The sequence below is a fragment of the Capricornis sumatraensis genome, chromosome 12 (assembly GCF_032405125.1).
Source record: "Capricornis sumatraensis isolate serow.1 chromosome 12, serow.2, whole genome shotgun sequence".
Lineage (NCBI taxonomy): Eukaryota > Metazoa > Chordata > Mammalia > Artiodactyla > Bovidae > Capricornis > Capricornis sumatraensis.
The window spans coordinates 33,256,592-33,275,982 of NC_091080.1; the positions used below are offsets into that span (position 1 = coordinate 33,256,592).

The following is a 19,391-nucleotide window of genomic DNA, read 5'->3' on the forward strand; positions in this document are numbered from 1 at the left end:
GACAGAAGCGCGCGCACACACACAAAAGGCATGGCAAATTTTGTTATCAACACGTTGGGAACAACTCAAGAGAGGGAATGACATTTGAGTCGAAAGTTGAAGAGTGATTAACAGTCATTAGGGCTGAGGGTGGGGCATGCCTGAACAGCTACCTGAGACTGGGTTTCACATCATAATCAAGAGCTACAGGAGTTTATTGGAGAGAAAACTAAGAAGGGACAGGAGCGTTTCCATGTTAAAATACACAGAATGTGAGAATAAGAAAATTACAGAGTTAAATGCTGAGAAGAAATTAGGCAAGAAATGCTCTGTTAAAAAGGGGAGAAAAGAATGTGTGCTTTTCTCCGAAATAGAGACACAGACATATAGAACAAAGGTGGATAACAAGGGGGTAAAGGTGGGGTGGGATGGATTGGGACATTGGGATTGACGCATAAAACTACTATGTATAAAGTAAATCGCTAATGGGAACCCAGTGTGTAGCACAGGAAACTCTACTCAATGCTCTGAGATGACCTAAGTGGGAAGGAAACCCAAGGAAGGGAGGATATAGGTAAAATGTGTGGCTGATTCACTTTGTCGTACAGCAGAAACTAACACAACATTGGAAAGCCACTATACTCTAATAAAAAAATAAAAGAAAAATAAAAGAACACATGCTTTTTTCTTCCAACAAAATTCCAGAGTACTAGATCTGGAATTTCATTCAAAGAGGCAATTATCAAGAGAGGATATATTTTCCAAGTCTATATTATTATTATACTGAGTTACTCTTGAGAAGGCATAAAGAATAAAAACAAAAGACATGGAAGACAGTTTAGCTAAATCCAGGTGGTACAGTGGTAAAGAATCCACCTGCCAATGCAGGAGACACAGGGTTCCATCCCTGAGTTGGGAAGATCCCCTAGAGGAGGAAATGGCAACACACTCCAGTATTCTTGCCTGGAAAATTCCATGGACAGAGGAGTCTGGTGGGCTACAGTGCATGGGGGTACATAGAGTCAGACAGAGCAAGCATGCACTCACATAGGTGATTGTAACGCACACTCACGTAAGAAATCTCCTCGGCAGAAGCCACAGATAACAGAAGCACATTTCCTAACTCCAGAATCTGACCTTTTAGATTGTAACTATGAAAACACATGTGTGGTTTGGCCCCAGAAAATCTGGATGGATGGCCTATTTTGATGTAATATTTCCATTTGTTTGTTTTTTTGGCTGCACCACACTGTTTGTTGGACTTTAGTACTCTAACAGTAAAAGTGTTAGTCACTCAGTCATGTCTGACTCTTTGTGACTCCATGGACTGTAGCTTGCCAGGCTCCTCTGTCCATGGGATTCTTCTCTTCAGTCAAGAATACATTTCCCTCTCCAGGGAATCTTCCCAACCCAGGGATCAAACCCGGGCCTCCTGCATTCCAGGTGGATTCTTTACTGTCTGAGGCATCAGGGAAGCCCACCAGGGATTGAACATGGGCACTTAGCAATGAGAGTGCAGAGTCTTAACCGCTGGATCACCAGGGAATTGCTGCATGTTCTTTATTAATGTTCCAATACACATATTTCATTACTAATGAGCATTTTAAGAATTACATTATGACAGACTTTATAGTTATGAATTTTCAGGTCTGTATAACGTTTTCTGATGTTGATACCATTACTAAAAAGCTCTTCTTATTTAATTGGCATTTAGAGCAATTTCCAGATTGCTATTGTTCACGTGGTGACATGCATGTGCCTGCAAGTCTTTACTTCTGTTAAGCTATGTCTCAAGTGGAGTCTTACAGCCTTCCTGACTCCATCTACAACTCAGAGATGTTTCTTCAACTTCATTTTCTTAGTTTTCAACTTCACAAATAGTTTGGAAGTGTAACTGTTTCATCATAATCCCTGAGGTGAATTTTTTTTAAGTTTCTTTGTAATTAATAAAACAAGTATAAAATGGTATCTCAAGATTGATTTGATTTGTGTTTAACTTTAGGAAGAATACATTCTTCTCCACATGTAGTTAGCAAAATGACAGTGTGGTACCAGGAAAGAATACTATAAGTGTTAGGATACAGTGACCTTTAAGGTATTCTAAAATAAAATACTATATTCCAAAGGATGCAGAACTTTTACCTATCAGCAGATCCAGTCTTCTGATAGGTAAAAGAAGGAGAGTGAAAAAGTTGGCTTAAAACTCAACTTTCGGAAAACGAAGATCATGTCATCTGGTCTCATCATTTCATGGCAAATAGATGGGGAAACAGTGGAAACAGCGGCAGACTTCAGTTTTTGCGCTCCAAAATCACTGCAGATGGTGACTGCAGCCATGAAATTAAAAGACGCTTACCCCTTGGAAGAATACTTATGACCGACCTAGATAGCATATTCAAAAGCAGAGACATTACTTCGCCAACAAAGGTCCGTCTAGTCAAAGCTATGGTTTTTCCAGTGGTCATGTATGGATGTGAGAATTGGACTATAAAGAAAGCTGAGCACTGGGGACTTCACTGGTGGTCCAGTGGTTAAGAATCTGTCTGCCATTGCAGGGGACACATGTTCAGTCCCTGGTCAGGGAACTAAGATCCCACATGCCATGGAGCAACTAAACATGCAGGCTGCAACTGCTGGGTCCAAGCACTCTGGAGCCTACCCACCACAACAAAGATCCCACATGCACAGCTAAGACCTGACACATCCAAAAATAAATAAATAAATATTTAAAAAAAAAAAAAAAAGCTGAACACTGAAGAACTGATGCTTTTGAACTGTGTTGTTGGAGAAGACTCTTGGACAGCAAGGAGATCCAAGCTGTCCATCCTAAAGGAAATCAGTCCTGAATACTCATTGTAAGGACTGATGCTGAAGCTGAAACTCCAATACTTTGGCCACCTGATGAGAACTGACTCATTGGAAAAGACCCTGATGCTGGGAAAGATTGAAGGTGGGAGGAGAAGGGGACGACGGAGGATGAGATGGTTGGATGGCATCACTGACTCAATGGACATGAGTTTAAGCAAGCTCCAGGAGTTGGTGATGGACAGGGTAGTCTGATGTGCTGCTGTCCATGGGGTTGCAAAGAGTTGGACACAACTGAGTGACTGAACTGAACAGAACTGAGCTCTTCAGTCTCCTCTATCGAACATACAAGTCTCAGTCTGGAGAAACCAGAGGATTTGAGCATTCCACCCTCTTAAGTCTCTCCTGAATGTGTCGAAGTTACTAATTTGGGGAAAGAATTCGAGATTCGAACTGGCCTCTAGCTGCCTCATTATGCAACTTGCAAGAGGTCAGTTACCTATCTGTGATTCAGTTTCCTCATCTGCCATATATATATTTAACCATGCTGGGAGCTATGAAGGCAAAATTGCATAAATGATGGTTTTGATAAAAGATCTAATTGAAAGAATAATGACATATTGAGTATGTGTGCATGTGGTATGAATACACGTGTGTGTGTGTATAATATATACCTGCTATATTAAGCAACATTCATTAAGTCCAAACAGAGTAGTAACCCCTTGAGGTGAAAATTCTGACATTATCTATTCTTCCAATAGATAACTCTATGGTCCGGTCATTTGGTAATTGCCCCCAAGCCCTCCAAAAACTGAAAAGTAGAAACTCTATCCTAAGCACCACCCATTAGTAATGGATGGTCCCAGTCCATCACTTCATGTTAAGAGAAGAATTCTGTGGCTAGCCAGGTTCTTGTGATAATTAAATCTGAAACAGAAGATTTTAGTTTTCTGTTCTCCTCCCTCTCTTCTCCCATTCTCGATTCCTGAAATTAAAAGCTATATTTTATTGTTAAGATTATTTGAAGATTCTATTTGCTCTAGTAAATTTATTTAGACAGTTGCTATCCTAAAATAAATATGGTAGATTTGAAGAAAGAGAATTTAGTGGGTTGAAGAGAGAATTGGTGGTAGAGAGTTCTTGGTTTTCTGACATGAGACTTTGACTTGCTTCCCAGATGCGAAATGCTAAAAGCATTTCATATATTTCATGAGAATGGCTTATTGATATGCTTACAAAATTATATAAAGTATTGATTGCTGTTGTTTAGTAGCTAAGTCGTGTCCAACTCTTTGTGACCCCGTGGACTGTATGTAGCCTGCTAGGCTCCTCTGTCCATGGGATTTCCCAAGCAAGAATACTGGAGTGGGTTGCCATTTCCTTCTCCAGGGGATATTCTCGACCCAAGAGTTGAACCCACATCTCCTGGATTGATAAGCAGATTCTTTACTACTGAGCCACCAGGATAGTTAATAAAATATTGATAAATGACAATAAGTCACAACAGCTGAATTCAATAACCAAACCCTTGGGTCTAAAAAGTCTGTCACCAAATGGATGGGAGGAATAAATACCCTTGAGGAGCTCTTGTTACTGTCTGGAATGATGGTCGTGTTTGGGGAAGTTATTTGGCTATTCCAAAACCTAGATCCTTCCAACTGAGAAGCAAGGCTAATCCTTGTTCATAAGATTCAAGTACCTGCCATAATTCCTGAGACATACATATCTTTGAGAAGTGTTAAATGATATCATAAATGTGTCTTCATAAATATGTCATCTAGTTCATGAAATTTTCATTGTTACATTTGACCATATTGAAAATACGTGTTTCTATTACAGTCTATAAAACAGGTCTTTTCTGGAGTATATTTTGGTGAAATTATTGACTGTACAACTAGAAGATACATAACTAGGTCAGAAAAAATTTAAAATTCTTAGTATAATATTTTTGTAGAAAGGAAAGACAATTATTTTTTTCTTTTCTCACAAATATTGCAAAAAATTTTTTTGTTTTACTTCTGTTTGTCAAAATACCTCACACTTTCCAAACAGAAGAATTTCACTCAATATTCTCTGTAAGTTTAAATAGCATTGCACTTCTCATTCAAATATAAGGATATGTTATAGACAATGCAAAAAATAAGTATCAGACTAAAAATATTTTGAAATACATATGTGACTTTTCAGTTTTTAACCTTGCAGGTCTCTATGATTATTCTGTCAAAGAGAAATTTTCTTGCATTGGGGAAATTAAAAATAAATTCTGTTCCACCGAAAGTTGCCAGAATCTGCCTGAACCCTATAAGCAACACATTGTCAGGGGGGAAGAAAACAGTAAAGGACAATATCTCTGGAAGTTTTCTCTCTCACACGATACGCTAGCTCTGAAAAAGCTCCCAAAATGATTTAGTTCCTATTTCCATAAGCACAGTCTTTAGAGGCTCATCCATTTTTCCAGCAAATCCAAAAATAAACCCAGTCTCTTCAGCTAGTCATTCCTCACTTAATATTTTGAAATATGATACAGCATAATGTTTTCTAATGTTTGAATACAGACCAAAATTTCAGAGTAAATACTAAAAGTCCATCCAGCTAAGGAAAGAAATGTTCAAAATAACAGAGCATATATGTGAATAAAAAGAAAGAAAAAGTAAAACATATAGAAAAACAAAGGCTATGATGTCTTGGAATTGTAGTCATCGGATTTCAAACTTTTTTGGCAATTTTAAAGAAAATGATACTTTGGTTATTGAGGTTTATTCAGTCACTCTGAGATATATACATGGTGCTTTAAGCCAACAATTTAGTCCTTAAGTTTATATTTTATATATATCTATATGAAAAGTGAAAGTTGCTCACTCATGTCCAACTCTTTGCAACTCCATGGACTATACAGTCCATGGAATTCTCCAGGCCAGAATACTGGAGTGGGTAGCCGTTCCCTTCTCCAGGGGATCTTCCCAACCCAGGAATCAAACCCAGGTCTCCCACATTGCAGGCTTCCCTGGTAGCTTGGATGGTAAAGCGTTTGCCTACAATGCTGGAGACCCAGGTTCGATCCCTGGTTCGGGAAGATCCCCTGGAGAAGGAAATGGCAGCCCACTCCAGTATTCATGCCTGGAAAATCCCATGGACTGAGGAGCCTGGTGGGTTACAGACCATGGGGTCGCAAAGAGTCAGACACGACTGAGCGACTACTCTTCACTTTCTTCCCTTCCTTACCGGCTGAGTCACAAAGGAAGCCCAAGAATACTGGAGTGGGTAGCGTATCCCCTCTCCAGTGGATCTTCCTGACCCAGGAAACTGAACCAGAGTCTTCTGCATTGCAGGCGGATTCTTTACCAATTGAGCTATGAGGGAAGACATATATATATATGTGTGTGTGTGTGCGTGCTCAGATGCTCAGTCATGTCTGACTTTTTGTGACTCTATGGACTGCAGCGTGCTACACTCCTCTGTCTGTGGGATTCTCCAGGCAAGAATACTGGAGTGGGTTGTCATTTCCTCCTCCAGGAGATCTTCTTGACCCAGGGATAAATCCTGTGTCTCTTATATCTCCTGGGTCTCCTGCATGGCAGGCAGGTTCTTTACCACTATGCCACCTGGGAAGCCAATAAATATGTGTGTGTGTGTATATATATACACACAAATATATGTATATAAAATACAAATTTGAATTATTTCAGAGTCTCATTCTAAAGTTTACTCACAGTGAAATTTCCCATTTGAGCAGCAAGATTCAACAAGCAGATTAGTTTTCTATAAATTGATTTCCTTCTCAGAACTTGGTTTCCTAAGATTCACTTATCAATATGTCAAATAGTAAAGTATAATTTGGTTGCTAAAAAATAAAGTTATTAAACCTACTAAATTTAGTTGAACCCAAATTGTAACTTTTTTTTTTGCCTCTCTGGCACACGCTCAGCAGATGTCATTTTTCAGAGCTTGCGATCCTGTTACGTCCAATGATACTTTAAACAAGCACTATTTAATACTTCAAAAAATAGGAAGGGTGAGCCCGGAATCTTTCTGAGATAGATGACAGAACAGTGTGCGTTTGTATAAGGTGTCATAAAGAAACAGATGACTCAATTGGAATTATTTCTCTCTCTCTCTTCCCTTGCACACATGTCCCCTCATTTCCTGTGTCCTATTCACACATTCTTTCTGAGGTTCTTTTGCTTCTTCTGAGAGCAAACGAGAACACAAACATCTTTATGATCAATCTGGAAGTGGCCAGTTTTCCTCCTAGGGTGAGGAAGAGAACTGAACAATGTGAGTCAGGGCACCGAGGGAGAGATGACAAAAAAATTACTGAGGTGACTTAGATCTCAGGTCATAGTCTATTCTCTAAAGTAGTCAGGCTCCACTAAGGAAAAGTTTAGCTGGACTAAGTCACTAAATTTCCCAAACTAAGACAATCATTAGACATACTGAACTCGATGAGTTGAAACATATATTTACTTAGCATTGATCTCTTGGTGAATGCTATGTACCATCCACCAGCCTTAGTCCACACAACACTCAAGCAAATTAGAAAAAGGCACCCACTTTGGGCAAACACAGCTAGATAGGACATGCTTTGCAAGTGGGGCTGGCTGGGTCAACATCTTCTTGTCACCTCAAGCAGGCAGCTTTATGCAGAGCAAAATCTGAACAACTGGACATGAGGATCCTGTTTATATAGATCTTTCTCTTTAGTGCTTTACAAATCACAAGACAAAAATAATATAACTAGAACATGTATTCACATTCATTGCAGAGTAGGATTGTGTCAGATTGAGAATGTAAGATTTTCTAGAGAAAATACCAAATTCACTTCATATAAATTTAGGTGAGCCTAAACTGATACTTGATACAGAGTCCTTGTATGAAGGCTGTCAGAGAGCAATGAATAAAAGCCACTCTCCTTGTTTACACTAACAGAAGAGTGAATACTTACCCCCATCTTCAACTGTAAAGTGGAATATGTCACTTATGGCATTAGCCCCTTCTCTTAAGACATAGCATATTTTCATATCATCAATGTCAGCTAGAAAACAACCAAACAACAAGATGATTAATCACTAGGGCAAAACCGGTGACTCATCACGTATGGTAAATCCTATTGGCTGTTACTCTTCTGAACCACGTTTAGGCCCTCTTCTCCTAAGGGAATCGGAGCTATCTTATTTCTCCTATCTCCAAGCCCCCTTGATTTCAGCTGTCCCTTGGAAATCTGATCCCTTACACGGATAAACAGAGAGCAAGAGTTAGGCTATAATAATAGCAAGGTGTTGCCCCTCCCAGTGGTATTTGCATGTTCATGTACCAAAGGAGTGACTATCTAAATACGGAATGTCAGACTCCATGACAGGTGGAAAGGGAGATATTTTGAGGCATGGCAGATTTCCTGGCACTACAGAAATCACACCCTTTGCTTCCCTGGCCCTGAGAGGACAGAGGTTCCTTTGCTTTCCCTTTAGGCTAATTTTTCTTTTCTCTTGTGTTACACCAGGCTGTTTTTAAGCTCTCCAAATTTTTTAAAGAAAAAAATGAAAATTAAAAAAAAGCCCCACAGATTGAAGTTACTATCATGACCCAGTACCAAAGAGAACTTAGAAAACATCTAATAAAAGCTGAAACCTTTATTCGGAGTGAAAAATTATTCTGCCTAAGAAATTTTTTTCTATTGCTTTCTATTCTAGCAATCAAGTTCACTGGTATGGTTTGTTTTCAGTATTGGCTAATTCACAATTTTAAAATTTATTCATCCATTTTGTGTTTTTCTCCATAACAATGCCACACAGACAACATAATAAAACAAACATCATTCTGTCCTGTGACACTCCTGTGACTAGATCTGGGCCAATCAGAAAGTAGTTATTTTCAAAATTACTTAATATCAAGATCATGGCTAAAGATTGCTTCAACAGGGGTAAGTAATATTTGTCTCATGTGTGGTTTATTCATCTTCTAAGATCTTTAATCCAGAGAAGGCAATGGCACCCCACTCCAGTAATCTTGCCTGGAAAATCCTATGGACGGAGGAGCCTGGTGGGCTGTAGTCCATGGGGTCGCTAAGAGTCGGATATGACTGAGCAACTTCACTTTCACTTTTCACTTTCATGCATTGGAGAAGGAAATGGCAACCCACTCCAGTGTTCCTGCCTGGAGAATCCCAGGGACAGGGGAGCCTGCTGGGCTGCCATCTATGGGATCACACAGAGTCGGACACGACTGAAGTGACTTAGCAGCAACAGCAGCAAGATCTTTAATCAGTTCAAGCTATGGAGTTTATAGGCATCACATATAAGAAAATGATTTTATAAAAGGAATAGTCTCACGTGATGCAAAGTGTTTCTATTTTCTGTTTGTGGTTTTCTGGCTTCGAGGCATGCGGGATCTTAGCTCCCCGACCTGGGATTGAACTCATATCCCCTGCATTGGAAGGTGAAGTCTTAATCACTGGACTGCCAGGGAAGTCCCCTCAAGTGATGCAGACTATTAGAAACGACAATTACTCCATGAACTTCTACAGCTCCAACATACAACCTACCTTGGCTCACACAGATTTGAAAGGTGACTTGCTTACCATCAGACATTTGAGGAGGGGAAAATCTGATTTAATAGTTAACAGTACCTTCTTGTGCATAAAGATACTTAAGGACAAAGCAAGTTCAGGATGTTTTGTTCTCCCTTAGAACTTCATTTCTAACTCTACTATAATTTCCCCCAATTCTGCCTCTTTCTGCATAGTTACCTTTTTGCAGAAGGTTGAAAATTTCTGTTTTCTGTTTCCACAGTCCTTTGCTCAAGGATCTTACACCCAATTAAGGCTCAAATGCATCTTAATCTAAAACTAAAGAGGCTGGAGGTCTGGTAGCCCACACTTGCATCTTTCCCTTTGTATGGATGATGTTTTCTGTAGGGTAAGGAGTGAAGCCTCATGTATTGCTCTTTCCCAGTTTACTCTTACAACTCTCAACTTTCACAGCCTTTAGTTTCATTGGTGAAGGAGTGAAGGGAACTCTGCTGTGACTCTTAGGTGCTTAGCAGAAAGACAACATCATCTGGTCACGTGGAAGGACCTGGGTCCAGTGTTCCCACTCCATCTCTAATTCTATAAGAGAATCCAAAGGCTGTACTATAAGAAAAAGAAGAAAAAAAAAAACACCCAGTCCTTGTATTAATGTTTTCTAAACAAAAACTATAGTACTTGGGAGATAGTTTCATTAAAACAATTTACCACTTCAAGGGTGATTTTTCAGAAGTTTTCTTTTTTAAAGTAATGAGAACATGAATTTAGTGATAAGATACTCAAGAGTTAGATTTTCCCTCCAAGTTAGACCTAAACTCTTGATTAGATGAAACAAATGAAAACTCGTTTTGTAATTTTCTTGATAATGCACTGTTCAAAATCTCAAGTTAAGACTTTGGTTATAACAGTTATTCTATAGGTGCCTCTATATATAAGTATATACATTTTATATAAAATGTATATACTGATATATACTTTTATATATACATATTTATATACGTGTATACACTTATATATATATATAAAAACATGTTTATATTATATATAGGGATTCTCTGGTGGCTCAGTTGCTAAAGAATGCACCTGCTATGCAGGAGACATAGGTTGAATCCCTGGGTGGGGAAGATCCCCTGGAGAAGGCAAAGGCAACCCACTCCAGTATTCTTGCCGGGGAAATCCATGGACAGAGGAGCCTGGTGGGCTACTGTCCATGGAGTCACAAAGAGTCAGACACGACTGAGCGCCTGAACATATATTATGTTTATATGTATATAAACACTTTCCTCTTAAGGTACGAAAGTATTAAAAAGATAAAAACCTAATAGCCAAAATACTGTCTTTCTAAAGTAAACTTTGGATAATTAACTAGATTTTCTTCTTGCTCTTAAACTTGCATCAGATTTATTTCAGTTTATCTACACAATCATTTCATGGTTTTTTTTAAAATTCTAAATTAATTGACATTCCTGGTAACCACACCCTGGTTACCTTTGGGGAAATTTCTGAAAGTGATAAATCATCTCCCATAAGATATTACTATATATTTGTTGTAGAGAAAAAAAATCCTGGTACTTGAGACCTGTGGTGGACGGAGCAAAGAAGCATTACCTCGACAAAACATGAAGTTTGAAAAGAACTAAAAAATTTCCCTAATTTGTCTAATTCTACCTTGGTTACTTTTCCTAATAGTGAAAGTTAATAAGCTTTAGAAATCATGTTTTATTTTTTCTCTCTTAGGGACCATTTAGTCAATCTATTTGGCAATAACCTTCCCAAGCCATATATGCTAAGCTGACTTAATTCAGTGTATTGAAAATCCATCAAAATATCGTTCAGCTTGTCCCTTCAGGATAAAACAAAAACAAAGAAAAAGACAGCACAGTCGTCACTTTAGACACTGCTTCCACTTCCTCTGGCAGAGGATGAAATGGTTAGATAGCATCACCGACTCAATAGACATGAATTTGAGCAAACTCTGGGAGACAGTGGAGGACAGAGGAGCCGGGTGTGCTGGAGTCCATGGGGTCGCAAAGAGTAGGACACGTCTGAGCAACTGAACAACGACAACAACATTACTTCCTCTACTGCAGGAGCAGCCATGGCAACCACTGTAACGGAGCGTTCTCCCTTTTTACTCACTCATCTAATTTCCATTATAACTCCTCTGAATCAAACAGCAGCCTCAACTTGTTGAAATGAGTCCTGTGTGATTAAATAAAAACAATTTTCCCATGTTCCATATTTGCATTCTCATTGGAACATGATGCTTTCTCTTAAAACGTAATCTTAAAAAATTATATTCACTTTTTATAATAAACTCACAGCTACTCTATATTTACAAATGACTATAAGAAGCAATCACGGTGATTCCAAGTCAATGACAGCAATGGTCTGTACTGAAATAGCATGATTTAGTGGCTCAGTATTCAGGAAATAATATTCCAATATTTTGAGCTGTTGGACTTGGTCCATGGAATTTAAATTAAATATCTTTGCCTTATTTTCATTCAGAAATTCATTTTTTTTTAAATCACTAAAATCAGATTCTTTTTTCTGATCATAGGATTCGTGTGAAGTAACATTTTCGATCCTCTAAAGGATATCCTTTCACTATTCCTTGCATCCTCTTTCCTTTCCAAGAAAAGAAACCAGTGCAAGAGCGCATGCATCTCTATCCTCAGAAAACCTTCACACACAAGTTTCCTGCTGGTCTGGCATGACACTTGGCACCCAGAAGTTTTCCTGTCCCTGCAGGCCCTAGGATATATATTCAGGCTTTCAGCCAAGAATCAGGAGGTTGAAGGGTAGGGCTATTTGCCAGAATCTAAAACAGAGAAGCAGTTTACTTTACACCCTGCGACATCCATGTTTATTAAAGCATTTGTTATCTAAGAGTCTAACACTGTTACAGGACAATAACACTCCCCCTTGGGAATCCCTGGGGTTTAACTCCATCTCGAACCCACAGAGCTCACACAGGAGAGATCTGGTTTCCATTCTGACAAGGGTGAGATTTTCATGAAAGCAACCCAAAGCTCTTTGTAATGAAAGTTGCACATTCTAGAAAACAGAGGTCTAACTCCCAAGCCAGCAGATTGAATGGGCTTCTCCCTTTAGTCACTGAGTAACTCTGCACAGGTCACCTGCCCTTCCTGTCTCAGACTCTGTGGACACACAAAGAAAATCAAGGTTACAAAAATGCATTCATCTCCGAGAATGCAGATACTTGAGGCAATGCAGTTTGTTACTGTGTTTGACACAGGGCAGAGAGAAGGTTTGAAATGAGAAAATAATTTCCTCCTCCTACTAATTTTGTTAAAATATCTTTAGGCTCTTAACAATGAACTTGGTATATATTTTGGTGATGGGCTTTCTGTCTTCTTGCTTGCGCTAAGTCACTTCAGTCGTGTCTGACTCTTCACGACCCCAGACTCCTCTGTCCATTAGGTTCTCCAGGCAAGAACACTGGAGCGAGTCGCCATGCCCTCCTCCAGGGGACTTCCCAACCCAGGGATCAAACCTGTGTCTCTTACGTCTCCTGCATTAGCAGGCAGGTTCTTTACCGCTAGTGCCACCTGGTCTTATACATTATTAAATATACTTTCTTTCCTTGTGTGGTTCAGGTAACGTGCCTTGTATGTATATAATCATTCTAAATCTAGATAAGTGTTTACCCGTTATATCTTTGGACAGGTGTTAGTCTCATAAAATCTTAGAAAAATTCTAAAATCTACAAAGTAAATATAAACACATCTTTCTATTTTCATTACAAAGTTGCTAACAACAATAATAGTCTTAGAACAACCCTCTAAAAAGCAATCAAATTAATACAAATTGGAAGGGTCTATTTGAATGGTAACACACTGATTTGCTCAGTCACGTCAGACTCTGCAATTCCACACTCTATAGCTCCCAGGCTCCTCTATCCGTGGAATTTCCCAGGCAAGAGTACTGAAGTGGATTGCTATTTCCTACTCCAAGGGATCTTCCTGACCCAGGGATGGAACCTGTGTCTCTTGTGTCTCCCGCATTAGCAGATGGATTCTTGACCACTGCGCCACCTGGGAGGCCCCTATTTGAATGGTGGCTGGTAATAATAATAATGCGGATTGAGAAAATTTAGAAAGCACATCCTTCTCTAAGATGCTAACATGCTTCATGAACTGTCTTCCGCATACAAAACAGGTTGCTCAGAGGAAAAGTGGGGCTGATGGAACACAGTTGAAAAGCCTATTTCAAATTTAATTCACCGAAGTTCAGCTCTTTCTTTGGCATCTTAGCTTATATTTTCAAAATACAATACTCCTACTAATGAAGGTCACTACAGTGGGACATATGGCAAGAAGGGAGCTGTTCTCTTAGGAAACAGAGTCCCTGTATTTTCGCCTTTCCTTTATTTCCCTTTCCTTCTCTTTCCTTGGACTCTATTTTTTAATTTAATTATTTTTGGCAGCACTATGTGGCACATGGGATCTTAGTTCCTGGACCAGTGATCAAACCCACACCCCCTGCGTTGGAAGCATGGAGTCTTAACCACTAGACCACCAGGGAAGTCCTCCCTGGCCTCTAATTTGATGCTCTACTTACAAAGTTATCAGTGACAGCCATTTCTCAAGAAGTAAGACTTGGAGTGCCCTTTGATTATAAAGAATGAAAAGTGAACCATACCTTGTGTAAACTCAGTCACACTGTGGTTGCCTTGGCCCAGGTTGAGGAGATATCCATGTCGGGGGGCCTCCGTCACAATAAACCGGAGAGAAACGTGTAAGCTGTCTCTGTCCTCTGCTTTCAATACTTTACTTGTGATCATGAACCCCAAGTGGCCTGTGGCAAGAGTGCGAAGTGTAGAGGCCCCTTTGTTCACTACAATTTGGGGGACTCTGTTGTCAACAGCTAAGATCCGGATCTTCATTACTTGGGGTCTTCTTGTTTCAAATGCTGTATCAGGAAAAACATAGAACTCTGTATGGGAACCATCAGTCACTGTGAAGGAGAAGCTGTCTTCACTTGACTCAGTACCATCATGTCTGTAGCTGATTAAGTTTTCATTCAAGTCCTGCTTGGTAAAAATCATGGCGGGTCTGGTATTGTTGAACAGGAGTTGACCATGAACAGGCACCTGGGTGACAGTGAATTTCAAGAGTTTGTCTGGAGTATCCCTGTCTTCCACAGTGAGTTCAAAGGGAGTAATCAGCTTCTTTTCACCTTCGCTGACAACCAGGTTATGGATGGTGACCACTGGCTTTTTGTTGTCCACATCGCTGATGGAGATACGGAATGTCCGGAAGACAGGGTTACGTCCATCAGTGACTTGAAACTCAAAACTGTCCATCTTTACCTCATCATCAGCTGTGTGGATATAGTAGATTTTATTGCCAGCCAGTTGGAGCTGAGTGAAAGATGTGATAGACACTCGAGGTTGGTCTGTGCTTTCTAAGTGGCCTCTCATGGGAGCCCTGGTGATGGTAAAAACTAAGTTTTCATCAGGACTGTTCAAGTCACTAGTGCTCAGTAGATCTGTCGTGAGGGTGACCTTACCACCTTCCTTCAAGGACACTCCTTTACTTATCACATCGGGGAAGACAATGTCAGGGCTTCCAATAGACACATAAAAGTAGCGATCTATGAGGGCATTGATTCCATCAGTCACGTCAAATTTAATTAGATCCCGAATGCCCTCTTGCCCAAAATGGACATACTGAATCAAATTTCTGTCTACTTCATCCTGGGTAAAATTCATGCCCAATGTGATATTTTCAAACACACCCGTCGGTGTTTGTCTCCGTAATAAGCCATGTCCCGGCCCATAACGAATAATGTAAACCAAGAATTTGTCTTCAGAATCTAAATCAGTTGCCATTAATATTCTGTTGTTGATAATTTTGGTTTCCCCGATTTCTATTTCTAGTCCATTATTGATGGCCATCCTAGGGGTCTCGTCATCAACAGGAATAACCATAATGAGGACCGTCTTTTCCACAGAGTGCCTACCATCTGTGAGTTTAATCACGAAACTGTCTTCCTGAGTCTCAGAGTCATCGTGCTCATAAATGATGCTGGAACTCTCTATGATCTGGTCCAAGGTGAAGCTTTCCACCAAAACCGTGCCATTTATCAGCTGGTTCATGATGTGACCGTGGGTAGGAACCTTGGTAATAGTGAAAATTAAGTCATCTGGGGGAACATCAGCATCAGCGGCATTGAGGATGGGGGTATCAACCACCAGACTCATGCCTTCCATCACCATAAATTCCCTGATGAATATTTCTGGCTGTTCATCGTTGGTGGGAATGATTACAATGGGGAAAAAATGTCTCTCTGAAAAGTTAATGCCATCAGAACAGCGAAATATAAATCTGTCTTCCACCGGTTCTACTCCTTTATGGACACTCTGGACGTAGTTTATGTGACCTTGCCTGAGATCTTTCAGAGTGAAAGCACTTATAGCAATTCCTGCTCTCGATTTTTCAGAGCCAGGGGCTGGAGAGATGTTCTCCACGTAACCCGAGGTAGGCTGAATGATGATGGTGCACAAGATATCGTCATTGAGAGAATCGATGTCTTCAGCACTTATGTGCATTGAGGTTATAACGCTTTTATCGCCTTCCAGAACGATAAACTGTTCACCTACAGAAATTTCTGGGGCCTGGCTGTCAACAGGGAGGATGGTCACCCACACGGTAACTCCTTGGATAGTGTTACCGCCTATTCTCCATTCTTGAGACATATCCGACAGACTCAGGTTGAAAGAGTCTTCTTTGGGCAAGAGACCTATCTCCCCACTTGTGTGAGAGTAGACGACGGAGCCCTCCAAGATGTCTCTTTGGGTAAACTGCTCTGCTGGAACTCCATTGACCAAGATTTCTCCATATAGGGGTGTATCTTCCAAGAGGAAAGTCAGCATCAAATCATCAGCGTCCCCATTGGTCCCCCTGATAACACTGGCAGTGATTTCAGTAGCCCCATTTTCTAAAACGTCTAGATAGGACCCCAGAGTGCCTGCAGGAAGACTCAGCACGGGCAGCTCACCGTCCATGGGCCGGACATTCACTCTGAGAGTGATGGGTACCACGTGGTGTCCATCACTGACCTCCAAGGAGCAGCTATCGGTCAGAGACTCAGCCTCATTATGGGTGTAGGAAATCCGACCCTGTTTTATGTCCTCCAAGTGGAAAATCCCACCAACATGCAATACCTGTCCAGACAGCTTCATGTGGCCATGTTTGGGCACCTGTATGAGAGTGAAGGTGATGTGGGCCACATCAGTGTCCACATCATTCACACCCAACTCAGTCTCACTCAGGATATGATGGCTCTTCTCCTGAACGGTGAAGCCAGTGTTGAGGATTTCGGGCGGCTGGTTGTCCACTGGCTGCAAGTAAAAGGTGAAGGTGCCTGGAGCCACGTTCCCAGCTTGGTCCTCCACCTGGAACTGAAACTGGGCCACTCGGGCAGCCACCCCCAGCTCCTGATCTGGAGGCCTATAAGCAATTTTATGGTGGTTGACCTGAGCTTGTGTAAAATGGGCCACCACCACCGAAGGATCGTCAGTCAGGACCAAGGTGCCCAACGGGGCTGGTGAGTGGTTTTCATCTGTGTCCATCGGGGGCTGGGTCACCGTGTAACGGAGTTCTCGGTCATCCGTGTCCAGGTCCGTGTAGCGTAGCCACTTCTTCCTCAGTGGTGTGAGCTGGGATTCCTGTACCACCATCCGAAGGGGACAGCCGCTGCCCAGCTCAGGAGGGAGGCGGTCCACGGGATGAATGCGTATCACGAACCTCTGTAGCCCAGACTTATTAGGGGGGTCATGGTTATCCTGGACACGAAATGTGAACTGGTCAATCACTGGCCCAGGACTGTGGGGCCCAGAGTGCCTGTAGAAAAGTCTCCCCTCGCTTATGTCTCGCTGCCGCCACTCTGTCACTGTTTTCTCATAGAACACTCCCTGTTTTCTCCAAGGGCTCCCGAAAAGCATCTCCTCCCCCTGGGGAGGATGGGTCTGGCGGAGAAGCAGATGCCCTGCAGTGGAGGAGGGTGCCTCGAGCACAAAAAGCAGCAAGGAGTCCTCTGAGTCCATGTCAGTTGCACTCAGAGCTTGGGGCAGGATGGGCACAGTTTCGCCCTCTGCCAGCGTCAGCCCCGTGTTGGCATTGAGGACTGGTGGCTGGTCATCCACAGGCACTAAGGTGATGGGGAACAGAAACTGCACCTGGTGCCTGCGTCCTCCGTCCACCATTCGGAGTACGAGGTTGTCACTTAGTGAGCCGTCTCTGTCATCGTGATGGTAGACCACTCGGCCGGCTGCTAGCTCAGCTACAGTAAAGGTCTTAGGGGCAGAGTTGCCACTGGAGGCACCCAGAAGGACAAGGTGACCATGCCGGAGCCCAGCCACCACCTCTAGCTGTACGGCCTCTAAGTCGTCTTCATCACTGATGACCAAGTTTTGTGGTCCACTGCCTGCAGGGCCAGTGAGGGGCCGAGACTGGCCCTCGTAGAGAATGAGACCAGTGTTCCGGGTGACCACTGGAGCCAGTGTGTTCATGGGCTTCACCACGACCATGAAGGAAAAAGGATCGGAGGCAGCACCTTCTGGGTCCACTACCTCCAGCTCGAGTTCAAAGAGACGCTCCTGGTCAGAGTCTTCAGAGGGGGGCTGATAGGCAATTTTCAGGAGGTGCAAATCCCTCTGAGTGAAGGAGGAGAGGGGCAGGCTGCGGTCATCAGTGCTCACCAGGAAGCCCTGGCCGGGCTGGAATGGAGAGGTGAGATTGAAGATCAGCAAGTCTGGGGCACTCTCAGCATCCTCGGCTGCCAGCATGTCTGGGGTCAGTGCGGTCAGGACAAACTGGTCCACCTCCATCATCATCATGGCCACAAAGCTGGGCTTGGGGGCAGTGTTCTCAGCCCCTCCTCGGATTCTCACCAGCACTTGGAAGTGCTCGCGCTTCAAAGCCGGGCTGCCCACAGGAGACCCTCGCGATCGCAGCTCCACTACCATGGGCACCCAGTCCCTGTTCGGAGAACGACCGGGGGCAGTGTGGCGGTAGCGCACGCCCAGCTCCTGGAATGCTTTGCAGTCCATCAGGAGGGGCTCCTGGGTGTCCCCCTTGCTGGCCGGGCCCGGGACCTGCGGGTAGTGAAGAAGTTCCCCGTAGCGAGGCAGCGCGCCCGAACCAGACAGGATGCCCACGCGACACTCCTCGGTCTCAGGCTGGTAGGCGAATTCCAGGCTCCGCGCGTCCAGGGCATTGCTGGTCCCCAGCAGCTCCTCCACGACCAGGGGCAGGTTTCGCGTCACAACCTCCAGCTGGGTGAAGACCACCTCCACCTCCAGCACCAAGGGGAGCACGGCCGCCCCTCCCGGCGCGTCGTAGCGCAGCTGCAGCCGGACTCGATCCCGCGACGGGCTGCGCGCGCCCAGGTGCGAGTAGCGCACCTCTCCCGCGCCGAAGTCGCAAGGGAAGCGCTTGGGACTCAGGCGGCCGGGCCGCTGGGCCAGCGCGTCGTTGTCTAGCACGGTCACTGCGCACCGATCCCCCGGTTGCACCTGCAGCACTAGGTCCTGCAACGGATCCAGCCAGACCTCACGGCCGAAGGGCACCCGGAGCCCGCGGTTCGCCAGCACTATGGCTTCTTCGGCGGGGACCCCTGCAACCCCCGCGAGATCCGGGGACAGCAAGGCCCGGCCGGGGTCAGGTGGCTGTGCCCGGACGCGGCTTACCAGTGACAGGAGAAGCAGCAGCACCAGCCCGGGCGGCGTCGGAGGAGTCGGTGGAGACTTGGTGGGGTTTCCTGCGGGGCGCGTGCGCTCGGTTACCCCGGGGGTCCCGGTGGCTCGCATGGTCCGGTTGTGACGGCTCAGCCCGGTCCCCTGGAGAGCGCACTCAGTCCCAGTCCCGGGCAGGAGGTGAGAGCGTCCTCCGGAAAGTGCCAGCAACTCCGCACGGCGCCCGCGGGGTCTCACTGTAGCCGAGGCTGGACCAGAAGGATGGGAAAGTGGCGCGGCGCGGTCCAGGCTGGAGCTGCGCGGGGAGGCTACACCATCCCGGCCGGCCCAGCTCCACGGCTCGCGACTCAGACGCGCGGA

The 19,391-nt window shown here is 43.5% G+C and overlaps 1 protein-coding gene across 1 annotated transcript in view; it reads right to left on the reverse strand.

The window, feature by feature from the left end:
- The window catches only part of FREM2 (FRAS1 related extracellular matrix 2), a 156,173-nt gene extending 137,028 nt beyond the window's left edge, over positions 1–19,145 (reverse strand). Inside the window, exons 1-2 of the mRNA XM_068984595.1 lie at positions 13,973–19,145; positions 7,727–7,816 (exon numbers count right to left, since the gene is read on the reverse strand). Coding sequence (XP_068840696.1) covers positions 7,727–7,816; positions 13,973–19,145 — 5,263 coding nt within the window. The remainder of the gene's footprint in view (positions 1–7,726; positions 7,817–13,972) is intronic.
- Between the last annotated feature and the right edge of the window lie 246 nt (positions 19,146–19,391).